Source organism: Diorhabda carinulata, chromosome 2 (genome assembly GCF_026250575.1).
Source record: "Diorhabda carinulata isolate Delta chromosome 2, icDioCari1.1, whole genome shotgun sequence".
NCBI classification, from domain to species: Eukaryota; Metazoa; Arthropoda; class Insecta; order Coleoptera; family Chrysomelidae; genus Diorhabda; species Diorhabda carinulata.
In genome coordinates this window covers 36,955,317-36,973,876 of record NC_079461.1, presented here as the reverse complement: position 1 = coordinate 36,973,876, position 18,560 = coordinate 36,955,317, and the positions used below count along the sequence as shown (strand labels likewise).

The window sequence follows — 18,560 nt, the reverse complement described above, 5'->3', positions numbered from 1 at the left end:
GTGTCACCGCAATATCGTCCTTAATCATAATACCTAACCAATGATGAGGAGTTTCGAACAAAGAGAGAAAATGTCATTTAATCCACCCACAGCGAGTCTCTATGGTAAATTTCAAAAAAATGGACGAGCGCCGGTATTTCTTTGGCAAATGAGCAGTTGCAGAGAAATTGAGTTCGTGAGACAAAACAATAATTGAAATCAGCTGGGTATCTAAGCGCGACGTGAAAATTGCAGCTCCCATTTCTGCATCAATTAGCCGGCCTTGTTATTAGACGGTGCCGGTGAAAACAACGTCACCACAAACATGCCCTTGAGCAGTGGCGTGGAGTTTTATTAGATTAAATATTTCGTTGCTTTAAAATGCTGATAAGAAACTGAATATAATTCATGGACTTGTTTATTTCAACTCTACTGGAATTTCTTCTTATTTCCAAAACATTTCAGGATCATTTTGCCCCATTAATATTCCCTAAACACAAAATTAAATTTCTATTATCATCTTTTTGTGGATAAATTGGAGTTCGACGTCTTCAAATCAAATATGTCAAGTATTATTTTAATGGTAACTATACACCTTATAAGATCTAAAAAACTCTTATAGAAAATATGCCAAAAAAGGGACTGGCGATACTTTTAGAGTACATTTATTCTCTGTATACAAATAGGATCTTTTATAAAATATTTTTTAGGTTTCTAAAGTTTATAGGACTTTTAATATAATATTAATTCAGAAACGAACACCAATCCCTTCAAAAAAACTGACAATTTTCAAATTTTTGTTAACTGAATAACAATAATTGAATCGTTTTTAGTTTATACGCCACTGGATTCAAACGCTATCACGACTACCTCGTATTCGTGTGTGTTCTTTGTCAATGCACCAAAAATGAAGATCATCGGGGAAGAAATATTTTTTTTTCCACACCACGAACTATTAATAAACAAATTATTGTTCGTGAAGAAAATAACACTGTCGGGATGTCGGGTTTAAAAAAAAACGAATTATGCAGTGCCTGTAAATGGTCTAATTGAAATTTGTGATTTTTTTTTTATTTGGGATCAGAAAATTGTACGAAACTGAGAATGTTGGTATTATATATATTTAAGAAGTGTGGTAGAGCGATAATTATAAGTTGTTTTGTTTTTTAGTCAGTTGTTTGCAATGGCGAATCTGTTACAAATTTCGATTTAAAGTTAAAAATAATCTACACAAATGTCATTAGTTTATTTTTATTTTGATACAATAATTTTCATGTTAGTCTCTATTTTTTTAAATTAAATAAATCGTAATAACTTGATGTATACCTCATCCTCAGTAAGTTTAACTAATACTTTAGCATATGATTTTTGAGACTATTCCTTTTTCTAAATGGGTTCACAACGATCATTGGTTTCTCTTTACACTTTTGATTATCAATATTTACGTGTATTGGAGATGGTTTAAATTTTATTTTTCTTATATTGACAAGTTTCCTTCTTTTACATGTGGATTTGTGTAATACAACTAATTACACCTCATTACTTATTACAAAAATTAAAATTTATAGATTGTACGAAAATATTAAAAACACTCTAATAGGTACTATAATTTGATTAACTTATAATTGGGATTATTTGCGTGATATGAAAAATCCATTATAATTTCAATTTATGATTAGCTATCGAATCGTATCGAAATATTTTTAACTCTATTATCAGATAAACGTCAGAATCTCATAATCGTAATGGATAATACACTATAAAAAATCAAGATATAATATCCAGGTACCTTATTTGGGATATTTCGAATAAATACAAAAAAATTATATAGAGCTAAGTAAATTTTTCAAACCTATCAATATATATATATAAAACTATTTAACATAATATATGATTTCTCGATTAAGAAAACTTGATATCATTATTAAATTTATGTCAAAACAAATTTAATAGCGGTTTCTGAGGAAATGAAAGAATTTAGTAGCTAGGGAGAAAATTTAATTTCTTTTCAGCTAACTTTCAATTCAATTTAATGCTGAATTAATTCTGTAAATACAAGTGAAATTCTTAACTAACTTGTTTTGAAATCAAGTATTATTTTTTTAATTATTTCACTGTCGACAAAGTTTGTTACAACTGTCTAATATTGAACCGAAATTGTAGGAGTAAACTTATTCGGTTACCTTCTTTTACCTTTCACTCACGATTACACTGTGTGACGCGCGTTTTGATAACCAAGTTATCGTCTTCAGAGATTGAAGGTGAATATATTTGAAGGTGACAACTTGGTTATCAAAACTAAATATCATGAATATCACCAACTTAAACCAACGTAAAAGTAATGACTCCATAATGAACAGAACAGAACAGGTACGTAAAACTTGGTATTATAATTAAATTGGTAAGTGTTGATATTTGGTTTTTCAAATCATGCCGTAGATTAAGCGTTTTCCCACATTTTATTAAAGTTGGTGTGGTTACAGATAGAGGTCGTGAGCTTACAAAAAAGAAATCTAGAAATTGAATATCTGTATATCAATAAACAAAGTATCCTTGAATTAGAAGTATACAGACTTTACAAAAAAGCTAAGACATAAATTAAGCAGTTTATCTTCGGTCTCTGAAGACGATAAATTGGTTATCGAAACGACGAGTATTATAATCTTCATTTGAATGATCAAAAGCTGGTAAAGTTATGAAAACGTGGGCAATATTGTTGATACCTATTTTACTTAAACTATCATCGTACATATTGAATTTTTAATCGTGTAGGCTGCCTATTACCAACGAAGGTAATCAAATATAATGAGAAACAATATTACAACAACAATTAAGGCCCTTAAGACTATTACCGTATCGAATATTGCATGTGAAGCGTCTCGACATATGTCGTACCTGCTATCATTAAGTCGTCCCTAGGGCGATCGCCCATTCAATCTAACAAAGTAACAAGCTTTTATCTAGCTCGCGATACACTCATCATGAATATCTCTTCGAACTTCCCAAGGGATAGACGGTTATGCATTATGGCTGGTTGTTAAATTTGTTTACCTCCAACAACTTAAAATAAATAAAATTAAGTTATTAAGTTTTCCTTCAATAATAATCAGCTCAGTTATCTTTTCGACACCTTGGATTTAATACTTCTTCGGATAAAATAAGGCAATACATAAAAATTAAAAAGGTTCCAATATTGTCACAAGATCAGCGGATTCCAACTAGCAATAAACATTTTCATGGTTAGCGGATTGAAAAGGGTCGAGGTTATTGATTTATTATCATTCTTTATGTAGAGTAATTGATTTGTCTATAATATTATAGTCGTTTGATGTAAATAAAATATTTCCCAAAGAACTTTGTAGCTCCGTGAATGGAGTTGACTTCGTACTCAAACATTTTGCTGGTTAAAGACGTTTCAAATCGAACCAAGGAAGAGAGAAAAACAAAATATACAAAAGACATCGGCAGTGATCGATCTTCTTAAAATAAGATTTAAGATCCCGAAAAATATTTTTTTTTAAAAAAAGGTTAATAGTATAGATAAGTTTCTTCAAAACCGTGTAATCCGTGTTTTGAAATATGCTTTTCGGTAACCCTTCCAAGATACCATTAAGTTTCAAATTTATTAGAGATATTCGTGCAAAATAAATTGAAATCTATGAAGTTGTTCTTGAAATTATATCTCCTCCGCGTTTGAATTTAACTGGAATTGGTCATATGTTGTTTGTAGATTAAACGAAATTATGTTTATTTAAATGTCACGGCAAAAATAGAAACTGTACTAAAAAGTTGTAACTGGACGTGTTCTGTCACAAGTTAACGACTCTACGTAGAATAATAACAATATCGAATGTTTTGTAACGATTTATATTTTCTAAAATAACCGTTTTAAATATAGTAATAGACGACAAATAAGCAGACACACGTATCAAACCAGATGTCGATGTTCAAAGCGTTTAGGTGAGCTATAGAAAGGCAATTAAAGCAAAAATTATTACATGTGAGATAAAACGGTCTGGTCCCGCGATTGTTTGAAGTGGCTGCTGCTTTTAAACCACATCCGCAGCTTTTAAAACTGTTATCTAAAGACATTGGAGCAGCTCTCCTGATATACATCAAAAGAACTATTAAACGATATTAGTTGTTACTTCACACGTGTTCCGATAAACTTTGTTTAAAAATATTGAAACGACTTTTAATAACTAACTGTTTTAATGGTTTAAAAACGATAAACAAAATTCTACTGTAGATTACTAATTGCAACAACATGTTCAAACATTATTGGTTTTAACAGATTTATGCATTTATTTTTTCGGTTAATAACAATATTATATACGAGGATCACTCTAAAACCACAAAGAAGAAAATTCACTTTCTCAACATGCCACTCATATTTAAAAAAAAATTTTGTAGTTAAGTACAACATTCACACGAATAATTAAATTATAGTAATACAATGTGGAAGACACAGTTGAAGGTCTTTACTTAAGTAAATTATAAAACGTTATGAAACGTAATTTGTTCTTATAGAAATTTAAAGTAGCGATCTTTCATTTTTATTACACACTACATACTTTTGATGCGTCATTTTTCACTTTCGTCATCATGGAAGTAGATTCATAAAATATGATGCGGTTTGAGATATTCCCGACATCCTTATTGGAAGGCAAGAAGTCACAAAGAAACGGCGATATATGGAGAAAAAACTAATATTTTTTTACCAATACCAAAAAACAATAGTCAAAATAAATTAATTTCAGTCAAATGCAGAAGTAATCACTGAAACATAAACTTATTTCAAAGTCAACGAAAAATTCTTGTGTAAAGATGAAATTTTGTTTAAAAATTGAATGAAATTTGGCCGAAATAGTTATTTTCAAAACAAGAGAGGAAAGTGATACTTTCCCGCACGCGACTGCAGTTATCTCGAACTTAAAAATGCTACAAAAAGCTAGAAAAGGTTTAAATTTTATTTGATGGACTATTTCGTTAATATTTATTTACCTGTAGTAACAATAATTATAACCTCCTATCTAATAAGGTGAAAATTTGCATAATTTTACTTTCCCGCACTAGTGGGAGAACTAAAACGCGTTCGGGAAAGTGGATTAAAACGCACGGTCGTAGAAAAAATTTATTTTTCGTTCACTATTTTGGTGACGTGATCGATGTCTTGATGCAAATAATAGACTATAATTACAAATCTTCTTAATATAAGGTTTGCACCGTTGTGTTTTTCCATTCTTCGTTGATAATATAATTAAAATTTATAAGGTAAAATACCGTAATCGACCTGGTGTGAATATTATTGATTCAAAACACCATCGAAACCGCCTATTTTCACTCCGTCTCTCAGTTATGATTAGAGCACAAGAAAAATACGTTGAAAGTAGCTGCGTATAATTTATAGTCGTGGTCAGAATCTGCGGCTTTTATATTACAGGGCGGTGAGGTAAAATAGAGGATCACAACGGTGCGGTAAAGTTAAATTACCAGTCAATTACCATATCCATGTTGGTCGGCTCCAAGCTCGAGGCATCTCACCTGGTCGCGCTTCTTCATCTTTCGATTTGGAAGTCGACGACGCACTGATAGTAGGATGGGCAGTTTATCTGAAACGTTAAAATTTGACGAGATCTTCTTATCAATTAAAAAGTAACACGGCAACGGTAATTGCCGCGTCAAGACTCCTTTGCTTCGTGATCGGTAACATACAATAACTAGAAAAACGTCGTTATGATTTATTTTCGTTCCATTTCGTAATTATAAAATATGGTTGTGGATAATAATAAAATTACGATTTTCTCGATAATAAGACGAATTTTTATTCTGGCGAGTTTCAAATCACTTCAGTTTGCTAATACAATAATCACACGTCACATAATCTCAATAGTTGATTGATAAAATTTTATACGACAATTTAGAATTCCACTTGACGTAGAGCCGCAGGGGTTTGAAATATCCGTTGAGTTTTTTATTATAAAAAAGGCACATATCTAACACCATCATTTCTTGAATCAATCATACACCATGCACTTTATGACGGTGATCAATTCCAAGTTATAGTTGGCAGCATTGACTGCCGAGGGAGAGACGAGGCCGCCAAATAAAAAACAACAAACCATTTTTGTTGTTTTATTAATTCACAGAGGCGGAACCAATAATAGGATAATCGATATATTTAAGAAAATATGGAATATTTTGAATTACATTACATTATTATTAATACTAATTATTATATATATTATTATGTTAATATTTTTTATAATAATCGAGCAATCTAAGAAAACAGCTGATCTACGTCAAATTGGCGGCCGTGGGGTAAACAATTGTAAGTGCCCGCTTCAGCTTTAGTTCTATGACCTTGTTTTAATGAACACAACTCAATTATTCATTTGAAAACATAAAGATTTTATTGTATTGACCCTTCAATTAATAAATGAATACCAAGATCAACTTTAGACAAATTTTAATTATTAAATGAAATTTTTTTTTCTTATCTACGTACACTTTATTGAAAGACATATATATGTATAAAAAAATGGTTGGTAAGCTGTTAATTAAATGGATTAAATTAACCGTACGGTACCGCCGCTGTATAGCGAACAAACGCATTTTTTGTAATATCCAACCCGGAGGTCTCGGTGATGACCGATCACTCTTCACTTTGACATATGGCAGAAACCGCATCCCTCAGACAATACATGATGGTCTCATTCATAAAGAAGCAGGACCCCATATTTGGGGTATTTATCATATTAAAAACGCTGTAAGATTTCATTTAGATAAACGGTTGATGGCATGTGACATGTATATGCCAGGTAAAATGTTCGCCTCTCAACAATAAGCACTTTAAGATGCCCATTATGATGCTGGCCGGACTTAGATGCAGATTAGGCGCTAGCATGATCTTTGACAGATTGAAGTTGGTTAACAAAATCAATAAGACATTATCTGCGACGTGTATCGAAAGACAAACAAATAAATAAAAATAAAGGATTTTATTAATGTTACATTATCGGAAATGTTTTTCATTCATCTTTCAGTCTCGCTCGGTTTAAATTAACATTCCTTTTGTTTTAGCGATATTTTGTTTAAATCGTAGAGTTTATAATGAAAATATATTTTTTTTTATTACAAAAATCGCATCAACCGTATACTGGTTATTAGCGAAAATAATATTGTATTTAGGTCCTAAAATTTTACGTATTGTTCCGAGTGGTAGATTTGTTGATGATCTTTCCGACTTAAGAGATGGACATTCTGCGATTATGTGTTTAGAATCAATTTGCAATTGCAGTTGCTTCATTTTGGTTCTGGTTTCCCATCAAATGAGTAGATGGAGGCCCGTCGCGTATGGCCTTGACGGAAACGTGTTAGAAAAACTTCATTTTTTGGTTTTACTGAGTCTTTCATTTCACGGAATTTATGTGTGGATGTTGACCATTTGGTATCCCATTCATTGAACACTTTACGCTTTAGGATTGATTTCCTCGTTTTTAAGTACCATCCACCAGTTTGTCATTTCGAAAATTTAATGTAATCAGTACCAATCACATATTATATTTCCTCGTATCAAACGTAAAATCGCATTTTTCTTTTCATTATTATCTAGATCGTTAACAATTTAGTGGATAGTTGATGTTTGTCCCTTACAAGATTCCAAATTGATTATTATCCATGCTAATACGGGGTTCCGTTTCAAAACGACGAGTCCGTAGATAAAATTTTCGGCGACATTAAAGGAAATATCCAATTATTCGATTATTGTAGGCTGGCACCACACAAAAATAATAATACATTTCGCAAATTCATGAAGTTATATCCGACACCTGCAGTAATGTTAGAAATTAGGGGGAAAGTAATATCTCTAAATAATATGTAATTAAATAAATATTAAAATAAAATGCTCGATCGATAATAGAGATAAATGTAGGGGGTCGAATTTATAAATTATAGGTGCGGATTCGAGCTTCCAAAAAATTCCGACCCATATTTTAAAAGTTTTTCTACAAATTTCTTGGCCAGGAATAAATATTACAAACATAATAATTTTACAAGGTTATTTTTTAATACTTTGTATCGCTCATATTCAACTGCAACTAAAACTTAGACAAGCAAATTTTAAAATAAATGAAATTCCAGTAAAATTTTGATTTTTGTTTTTAAAATATTTGCCTTAGAAACAAATGTGTTCAGAAACAGGAAAATACGAATTTTTAATATATTATATAAGGAAAAGATAAAAGCTTTTTCTTATCGTTTCCAATTGTTGAATCCACATTCTTCTGATTTGTCATTTTCTCTAGTTTGATTTATAGGTAATTGGATTATGACTTTATTGATTTTCAGAATATTCTTCATTAAGATCAATGCATTTGAACCAATTGTCGAAATATTTGAACGCATCAACCGTTGAACTCTGGATCTGACACGATCTTATAGACGTCTCAAAGTGCTATGATTGAATTTTTTTAGTATTTCTTTACACCAATCAACACGAGCTTTTTTTTGAGCGATCGACAAATTGCGCAAAACATACATACATACAAAACTGTTTGATAGCTAAATATTACAATATTGATTGTATGGAAATGGAAAAAATTTCCAAGTAAACTCAATATCAATGTACGTCAAATGACTATCAGTTTACGCACAGTGTTTTCTGGTATAACAGCCCATTTTTGACGAGCTTCATCATCTTATATTTATACTCCTATCCAATTTTCCTCTTTTAAATCTCTCCTGTATTTACCATCGACATTTATAATTGCTATGTTATGAGCTCCTGAACTATTACTGGGATATTCAAAACTTTTTTATTGAGTCATAGTTGATTCACCGTATATTTATATTGATATCAATTATCAATTTTTATATTTACATGTACTTCAAATTGTAGTAAAAAATTTATGAACGTAGTAATGATTACACCGTGTTTTGAGAAGACGCTTGTAAACTTTCTTTATTTTCATAATTTCAAAATAAAATGTTTACAATTTTGAGTATCTTACAAAAAAAAAAAATATTTGTTGTATACTTATCAATGTGAAATTACATAGTCTTGGATGTTTATAGAGCAAAGCTAATACATAAATTGAAGACTAATAGAACTAAATAATGTTGCTGTCAAACGGGAAATGATATATTCGCAAATATTAATTAAAAAATTAAAATTCGTTATAACTAAATCAATGGAAGTAACATCGTGGTTTGATTGATAACCTTTTGCGCTTTATTTGAATTTGTTCAATTTTCTGGAATATTTTATTTTATTTCCAACTAAATCGATTCCGTTTATGATTTTAAAATTATTTATATATCTGGTGGATGATGGTTATGGTAGATGCTGATAAAAATATCAATGGAAAAAAATACGCTACAAATCTAATTTCTTTATTAATTGCTAAAACTTTGCTTCAGTTGTAATTAGGTTTCATATTAGAACTAATATGTACTTTCAAAATATTCCTGTCGACAGTTTTTTTTATTGCATTTATAAGTATAGAATCTACAAAAACATAATCGATTTGATATCGATACAGACAAAAAAAAACGGCATAGATGGAATGATTAGAATAAAAATGAAAAGGGGAAAACACCGAGCACTTGTACACAATTAGAAAGAAAAATCTAACGAAAAAAATTTATTCAAATAATTCATATAAATTTTTACTGAAAAATTCCTACAACGTATTTGTCTATTTCATCGGTAAAAACAAATTTCATATTTATTCAAAATCTTGGGGACATCCATTTGGTTTTTCATCTTTAAATTTTGAACAAACTATTTTGACGAATTCTCTTCTACTGTTTTTCTCTTCATCTCTATCAGTTTTATCATTAAATAGAATATGGGGAAGATATTCCAGAGGCGGCCGCAAACTTTGTGCTTGTTTATGATATTCAACTAAATACTGAGTTCCTTCATCTATTAAGCAGTCTTTAATGTCGCTCCAGGCCAAATTATTACTACGTAAACACTAAAAAACAATCCATTCAAATATTTTCGGTAAGACAAAATTCTTCGATTTAATTCATATTCTAAATATCATCTGAAAATCTAGGAAATGCTTCAACTCAATAAGCATCTTTGTCGTACGTCTTTTTTTCCAAATGAGCTGGTGATATTGACGGTACATTCCAGGGTCATCTAGGTATTATTTCGGGAAAGGAACTTGTTCAACTGTTCAGAAAATAATAAGATACCTTTATAGTTGAATTGGAAAGTTGTAATAGGAATTTAATACCTTTTTGATATCATCCTTATCTTGTAGATCACTGGTCTGCAAATGACATTCGATAAAACTGATTTGCGCTTTTTGAGTTGCGTTTAAATGTAGGACGCATGCGTGAACTTTGTTAGCGTAACATTCTTCTTTACCATGTTGACAAATAAGACGGTATTCGTTTTTATTTTTGTTGACGTTCTTAAACAAAAATAACGAGATTGTTTAGATCTTTGTGTCGATTTGTATTGTGTTGTAGATTTCGAAACTTACTTTAACTCTGTTTACATAAGGAATCAAGTCCACTGTAAGAGAATTGTCACCTAAAAGTTGGTATCCTGGATATAATTGTCTTGAAATGAATTGCTTTGAAGCGGGACATAGAGATTCATAATAAACCGATACTTTCACTTTTTCCTATAAAAAATGAAATTTTTAAAACTGATTCAGTTTATAATAATCTTTTTTATCGAATACTGAATTTACTAAGAAAAATTAGCGAAAAAAAATATCTGGATTTTCGATACATGTGTATTACGAGTCATATTTTTTAAGTAAGTACAGTTTTGTACCGCCGCCGCAATCCCAAGGTCGGCGTTCCGCACATGCGCGCTGGTTACCTACATCTCTTTTCTACGCACTGACGCCATTACAGTCTGATTCTTCATTGTGTACGTTGTTTACTGAGTGTTTAAGATGTCTCCGACAATCGTGATACTCGCCGATTGTGAAGTACGGGCTGTTATACGATTTCTTAGTGTTAAAGGCGTAAAACTGATCGATATTCATCGTGAGATCTGTCAAGTTTACGGACAAAACATTATGAGTGATCATCACCCAAAAAAGTGAAGTTTAAGCAAGTTTTTTGGGACAGAAAAGGAATATTGCTAGTGGAGTTTCGGCCTCGTAATGAGACAATCAATGCAGCATCTTATTATAAGACATTGAACAATCTGCGTTGTGCAATCCAGAACAAAAGACGTGGCAAGTATCGTTTTGCTACATGACAATGCCCGTTCATATGTAGCCACATGGCTACACATAGCAATCGGATCAAAGATCTCATCAAATCTTTTCGATGGGAAACTCTAGATCATCTTCCCTACAGCCCTGATCTGGCGCCCAGCGACTACCATTTGTTCCTACACTTGAAGAAACATCTGGGCGGTCAGCGTCTTCAAGTGGTTAATAAGTCAGGCGGGAGAATTTTATGAGGAGGGTATTGAAAAACTGCCTCGATATTCACGGAAATTATGTAGAAAATTAGATTAAGGTACAGGCTTTCAGGTAAAAATAACATTATTGCGATATCTTTGTACTTTTTTTTTTTAATTCCAAAACGGTACTTACTTAAAAAACATGCCTCGTATTTTAACGCATATATCGATCGGTAAAATACTGATGTAGTGCTAGTATTTAGTAGGAATTCTGTTTGAATCCAATATTCTTACCTGAATAGTAAACTCCAATACCGAAATCAATAAACACCAAAACAAGTACATTTCAGCAACTCCGTCAACAAAATAACATGAATTTATATCCATATTATTTTCAAGCTAGTTCATTATATATGTTCCTAATTTGAGGTCATCAGTTCATTATTTTTTTGATTATATTGTATATAACGTGACCCTCTATTAACCTATTTTGGAGTCACTGCTGTTATTCATGTTTTCTGTTTAGCCCATTGCAGTAGCATGAAAGAAACCTCAATGTCGTTTCCCAATAAAATATTATTTATTGTGATAATGACAGATTAATTTAATTAATACACTTATTGATATAAACATGAATACTGCGTAAACTTCTCAACTTTCTTCGTCTTGTAATTAACTTCATCATCGTCTAATCACAAAAATATCTACTCCAACTGTATTGGATGTAATGTAAGTATATATTTAAAAGCCGCACCTGACAGAAACTCTAATGTCATTTATTGGAAAAAGTTCTTTGTAACTGTCACTTTATTTAGAAGAAATATACAATTTGTATTTTATATGATCAGACAATGGGAGATTCAACCAAGTTATGAAACATCTACAACTCCTACAAATACATTTTCGAGAGTGGAAAAAATTTTACATTGTAAGTGTCCAATTATCGGAACAGTGAGATATCAAATGATTAATGCCGAACAAAGAATCGGTGAAACCTTGGATATTATTCGACGAAGAAAAACTTTCAGTTACAGGTACAAAATTATATTTTATACTGAAGATATTTTCTTTCTGTAATATTCACCGAAGGTCATCTTTATTATATATTTATTATATATATTTTTAATACTTAATTTTAGTGTTTTTTGATACAATCTGTATATGTATCAACTTAATATATTTTTTATTTTTTCTTACAAATCTTTTTAGAAGCAATAATGCTCGAATAAATCATTTCTGTCTTGGAGAATGCATTGAGAACGAGAACTTTATAAGCAAATTGTGTTATTGTATAGTGAAAATTTTATAGTTATTTCGTTAATAACGGATGTGCCTCAACGTTTAACAAGACATGTGACGAATGAAGAAGCCGCTGGAATCATCGCGCTCATACAAAATGGCCGCAGTCAAAGATACGTCGCCGGGGTAATTGGAGTTCAACAAAGCACCATATCCAGAGTTGTTAGTCACTAACAAGAACCAGGGCAACTAACCAGTAGACCCGGGCAAGGCCGCGGAAGGGTAACTTTGGCAGAAGATGATCGTTATTTGAGGTTAACGGCGTTAAGAATTAAGCATGCAAACAGATCTGTTGGCTGCTCGTAATAAGCCTACAAACAGTTCGAAATAGGGGCTGAGAGAAGCAGGTATATGAGGAGCCAGAGCGCCAGCTAGAGGTCCACGTCTTACCAGAGAACATTGAGTAGCAAGATCGGAATTTGCTCGATAATACGCAAATTGGAATAATCAAGATTGTTCCAATATTAAGATTTTGTCTGTATTCATCAGATAGACGTGTACCAGTTAGAGTTACTAAACTGAAAATTTTGGTCGTGGTTGTATCATGGTTCGGGGAGTAATTTATTTCGAGGGTCGCACGGAGTTAATACCAGTGAATGATGAAAGTCTAAATGCTGACAGGTACATAACCAATATCCTAGAATCCCATGTAGTACCCTATATGCCTCATATCGGTGACAACTCTGTGCTAATGCACGATTTCACGATGCATTGATGTTTGAAAGTCTTAAATAGTATAAGTAAAAATCTATGTCGACGAAATTTATGGAAGTGGTATCACAAAAAAACGTTGGTACTATAAAAAAGTTCTTTTAGTCTATTTTGAAGTACGATTAATTGGATATTATTCGATATTTCGAAGTAGGTTCGTAATTAAAAATATTTTATATGAAGTGAATGATGAAACATTTTTTATTTAATGATTCAATGATAATATGTTAAAGTGGAGCATAAACAGTGATTATTTAGTAATAATCAATAAAAATAATACAAATACCTTCTTATCTTATCATAAAAATAAAAGCAAAAACTTAAATATGTCGCGAACTTCGATAAGGCGGGTAGTGGCCCTTTTTCAAGAAACTGGTGGCGTCTAGGTCGGTGTCTGGTCGACCTAGAGTGACTTCACAGAGGGAAGATCAGTATATGGCTTATTTCACTCGAAGAAACCGAAGAATAACGGTAACAGCCCTTCGAAGTCATTTTTTGCATACCTACCGAAGAGAAGTACCATAAGAAGGAGGTTACATTCTTTAAATCTCAGGGCAAGAAGACCTTTAAGGGTACCTATACTTTTACCTCGACATAGAACTGATCGTCGCCAATGGGCCGAAGAGCAACGGAATTGGCTTTTACCCCAATGGCGCAACGTCTTATTTTCTGACGAGTCACGATTTGGCCTATAGAGTGATAGTCGCCGGGAAAGAATTCGGAGAAGCCCAGGTAGACGAGAGCGACTAATTTTCGCAAGAGGCGTTGTCCCTTATGAAGGTGGATCAGTTATGTTTTGAGAATTTGCGCAACTAATATGGAGCAAATTTCATTTTTCAAGATGATAATGCCAAACCACATCGCGTACCTACCAAGGGTACAGAATATGCTACAAGAGGGAAATATCCAAAGATTAAACTGGCCAGCAAACTCTCCAGACATGAATCTCATCGAACATGTATGGGATTATGCAGAGCAATATTCAATAGAGAAACCCCCCTTTAACTCTCCGGGACCTAATTGCAGCAGTTCAAGAAGAATGGAGCAATATGTCCAATAATGTTATTGATGAGCTAATTCGTGGCATGTCAAGACGCGTTGGAGAATTAATTACAAGAAGAGGTGGAAACACAAGTTATTAAGTTATGTTATTTTCAGTATTCACATTGTTTTCTTAAAAAAAGATTTTATTTTGTTCTGTTTATTCTGCCTATTTTTACACGAAGTTTTTGCTTTGTAATTGTTTTTATTTGTATGATAAGATAAACAAGTATTTGCAAACAAAAAATCCTCAAATTAAAATAAACTTGCGAAAAATTACCAAGGGGCCAATTATATTATCTACACAATTTAATGAAATATATCATTTTAATTCTAACTAAAAACGACTCCAAGAATGTAGGTCTGAATATAAAAATTTTAAACTAATAATTACCCAGTTTATTAAATAAGAAGCGAATTAAAACTTGGATAGATACATCTGCCGTTAAAAAAAAAACATTGTTTGGTCGAAATCCTTTTTAAAATCAATTAAACTTTATTATGAAACAAAGATCATATTAATTTAACCTCGTATATTGGAAATTACCCATATTATTTTTTTCAATTTTAAATTGAATAATTGGCGTTATGACGTTTGTTAAAAATACTAGCTACCTACACCTTTAGTATATCTATAAATTTTGATACGGTTGTCTGCAAAAAAAGTTTGTAAACATCTGTTTAATATAAGTACCTATTAATTAACTCAGTCGGTCGCTGCGAATAATCAATTTTTTTCACATTAAAAATTTCTCGTATATACAAAATAATGTTTGTTCTCAGATTCTGGAAAAACCGTTGGGCTATCATCAGTTGTTTACTCATGGTACTGTTAATGGTATTTCTATTTTTATACGGTACCATAGTAGGAGCTGGATTGTGTTCGAGCAGTTCCTTGGGAATATCGGAGGGTCCACCTTGTACCGCAACGTTCGCTTTTTTACGGGGCATAAATTTGGGAAGAACGTCTAGCGTATTTATATTTTAATTATTTAAATTATAGTCTATACTTCTTTTAAACAATTAAACTATGTGAAAGTTTTTTTTAGTACTTCATTGTTTTTTAAATTCAAATAAATGTTTATCTAATATATCGAAAAAAATTTGTTTCTCTTCGTAAAAAGATATGTTGGGTAGTAAATTTATTCCTATACGACTCTTTTCACGAACGATACTATCAACTATCTACCATCAAAAAGAATAATGTTAGCGACGGTAGCGAAGTTAGCGAAAAGGGTGGAAAGTGTCAAGATCTCGAAAGATGTTATGTAGGCAAATAGCATCGAGTTTCGTCAAAATATCGAGTTAGTGAAACGAGAAGAGATGCTGGAGTATGAAACGACTTCACTACTTCCAAGAATAGGGTGCTGGAGATGTAAACTAAACTCGCCAAAGAAATAAGGAGAAAGGATGAATCGTAGCAGCTACTGTCGTCAACAGATTGATACCTGAATTGAATCTAACGATATAAGAATAAGGAAATACGAAATTTATAAATATCCACTCATCCAATCAACTATCTCAAAGGATTCGCAACCAAAGGCGGATTGGATAATTCATAGACTGGCTTCAACCTCAATGGGGTTCATTAGTCTGATTTCCAACTAGAAACCTGATTTTGTTTCATTTGAGATTTCAAGAGATATCTAAATGGTAGATCGCACAGAATTTCGTCAGTATATAGTAGATGTTAGGTCTAGTTAAGCCTGCCTCCTCTGCTTTAGGGTATCTCACGTTTGATCTTCCAAATCCTTTCTCTAAATTGACCAAAATTTTTTTTCTTTTTCAAGACATCTTAATTATGGAGGTGGAATATAGTTCTAATAACGTAATAAGTTGTATACATTGCAATGACCTTTCACAATACTACAATATTAAACTTTTTATACTTGTATGTAATCACGATTTTTTTTTTCAGTTATTTGCCAATTCCATGGCGGGAGCTGGACTAGTAGATGATCCTAGGACTTTACTTACTTCAATGAACGATCTTTTGGTCAAAGCCTTGGAGAAACATTGATAATTTTTTCACTTTTTATTTGCAAGAATTACGTACAAAACTAAGAATTTGTTCGAATAGGATACTGTTAACTATTGTTCTGATCATAAAAAAATGTTAGTTCGCTGCTTTAGAGTTGCGTTTAATCGTCCCTTTTGATTCTTACTTCTTTTCAAGTGATAGAGAGAAGCGGGCGTGATAAATATTAGGCTATAAATGGTGTGTGGAGGAGGGTGGCATATCCGGAATTGCCGTTTTGTCTGTAGAGTGAGCGAGTTAACTGAAGAGAGATGGCGACAGGGCGGGCGACAGTGAGAAGCTGTCGCAACCTCATGCATTCGAGCGTGTAATTGGATGGAGTGCAACGCGGCGTCGGATATCGACGACAATCAAAGAACCGACGCCGATTCCGGAACGAAAACCGTGTAGGAATTATTATTTGCTAGGTACGAGGAGGATATCCGGATGGTTAATATACCGTGTGTATGCTTTCAACACGTTTTATGTACACTTCAAACGGGAATTTAAAGGGTCATAGATGAGAGAAACCACGTGTCCGGTGGAATACAAATTGAGAACAACTAAAACTGCTATTAGTAAAAATTTCAAAAGTCTGGTATAAAGAAACTAAGAATAGAGTTTAGATAGATACTCATAAAAAGCGTTGAGGTGTCGATCATAATATTGAGAGTAACTTGAATCATTATTTATGAATAAGTCGCTTGGCGGAGGTATCAAAATGTTTAACGTACTAAAAGGTAGTTGGAAAAAAATCGTAGAAAATATAAAGTTAAAAACATTCTTCGAAAATCTATCGAAAATCTATCGAATTAAAAAACGTATTTATATGTAAGTATAATATAAAATAGCACAGTCAAAATTTGGTTTAAAAATTTTTAAATATTTTGTGGTTATATCAGAATTTACATTTAAAGATTGTCCTTTTTTTTGTTCGTTTTCAATTGTTTTCGTTTTAGATACACAACCCATCTAGAAACAAACGAATAATGAAAATATTTATATTAAATACTTAATCGAAATTGGTGAAGAGTAACTAAAAGTATTATTAATACTCTGACTCATACATTCTTGATTACAGTCATTATTTTTATCACTTTTTTGTAGTGATAGTTTTCTTCATTGAGATAATAATATATATTAGCTACTATTTAGATTAAACGTATTTCTGTGTTGTGAAATATTTGTAAATACCAAAAAAATCTATATCTACTAGGTACTATTGAATTCACTGTATTGATACAAATAAATTCAAATCCCTCAATTATTATTGTCTTTTTCAAGGTGTCGTGAGGATCAAATCAAACATAATGCAATGTTTCGTTTACAATCTACAATACTATATTATTATTTCTGATGTAGTCGTTTCTGAAATAATCTATTCATTATTGGTTGTTGTTTATTTATGGTTTCATATTTGATATCAGTAATTTTGATAATGATCCGCGTTGCTGTAACCGAATCTAAAACAATATCTTTGAGATATAATTTACGCTTTAATACGAGATTAGAAACGAAATATGTTTTGGTATTTTATGAGCAGAGACGGAACAAATTAAATCTCAAATAGGGTGTCCAACGAATTTTTTATAATAATTAAAAAATTTCGATCGATTGACTACTTTCTAAACGTAGTTTAGTACTAATTGCATTTCTATCATTTCTGTGTTTTTTTTTATAAATTTCTGTTCCAGTTATTAAAACCTTTTTTATAAAATCATATCGAGATTCTTCAATTTCTCGGGAGGATTCTGAAGAAATTTTACATATAACACCTACTCCTGGTTTATTAATAATCCACGTAAAATCCTTATACGAGTATTTTTTAAAAAGATGAAGATTTTTTACCAATTTCACTATCGGGGCTAAACAGATTTGCAAGATTATAATTAAAGCACCTTGAGTTTGTCTGCTTGATTTATATTTAAAATAGGTCATTTTGTTTTTAGAAAAAATTGTGTGGACGCCCTAAATGGAAGTGTCCACTCATATTTAGGTTAGATGGTGTCAAGACACCCTGGTTACTCCCGTTATTGCGCCCATGTTTATGAGTATAGTATTATTCATTTATTATTGACACTTCTTTGTTCATATCAATTAATTGCGACTGCTTTTTGTGGTATTACT

General features: G+C 31.8%; 2 protein-coding genes across 2 annotated transcripts; one reads left to right on the top strand and one right to left on the bottom strand.

Annotated features, from left to right (window-relative positions):
- Window positions 1-9,638: 9,638 nt before the first annotated feature.
- On the bottom strand, window positions 9,639-11,908 carry LOC130903664 (gamma-interferon-inducible lysosomal thiol reductase-like). Its single transcript, XM_057815890.1, has 4 exons — window positions 11,660-11,908; window positions 10,482-10,625; window positions 10,230-10,409; window positions 9,639-9,962 (listed from the first exon to the last, which is right to left on the bottom strand). Exons 1-4 carry the CDS (start codon window positions 11,750-11,752, stop codon window positions 9,711-9,713), a joined length of 669 nt encoding a protein of 222 aa, XP_057671873.1. The 5' UTR covers window positions 11,753-11,908; the 3' UTR covers window positions 9,639-9,710.
- A 214-nt stretch (window positions 11,909-12,122) lies between these two features.
- Window positions 12,123-15,467, top strand: LOC130903665 (uncharacterized). Its single transcript, XM_057815891.1, has 2 exons — window positions 12,123-12,399; window positions 15,200-15,467. Exons 1-2 carry the CDS (start codon window positions 12,206-12,208, stop codon window positions 15,402-15,404), a joined length of 399 nt encoding a protein of 132 aa, XP_057671874.1. The 5' UTR covers window positions 12,123-12,205; the 3' UTR covers window positions 15,405-15,467.
- The last annotated feature ends 3,093 nt before the right edge of the window (window positions 15,468-18,560 follow it).

Excerpts from the sequence above, each read along its gene's own strand:
- LOC130903664 (XM_057815890.1), bottom strand. The coding sequence starts at position 11,752 with ATGGATATAAATTCATGTTATTTTGTTGACGGAGTTGCTGAAATGTAC. Across the intron at positions 10,410-10,481 it reads CTTATGTAAACAGAGTTAAA|AACGTCAACAAAAATAAAAA; the intron begins GTAAGTTTCGAA and ends TTTTTGTTTAAG. Across the intron at positions 9,963-10,229 it reads ATAAGGATGATATCAAAAAG|TGTTTACGTAGTAATAATTT; the intron begins GTATTAAATTCC and ends ATTGTTTTTTAG.
- LOC130903665 (XM_057815891.1), top strand. The coding sequence starts at position 12,206 with ATGATCAGACAATGGGAGATTCAACCAAGTTATGAAACATCTACAACT. Across the intron at positions 12,400-15,199 it reads AGAAAAACTTTCAGTTACAG|ATTCTGGAAAAACCGTTGGG; the intron begins GTACAAAATTAT and ends GTTTGTTCTCAG.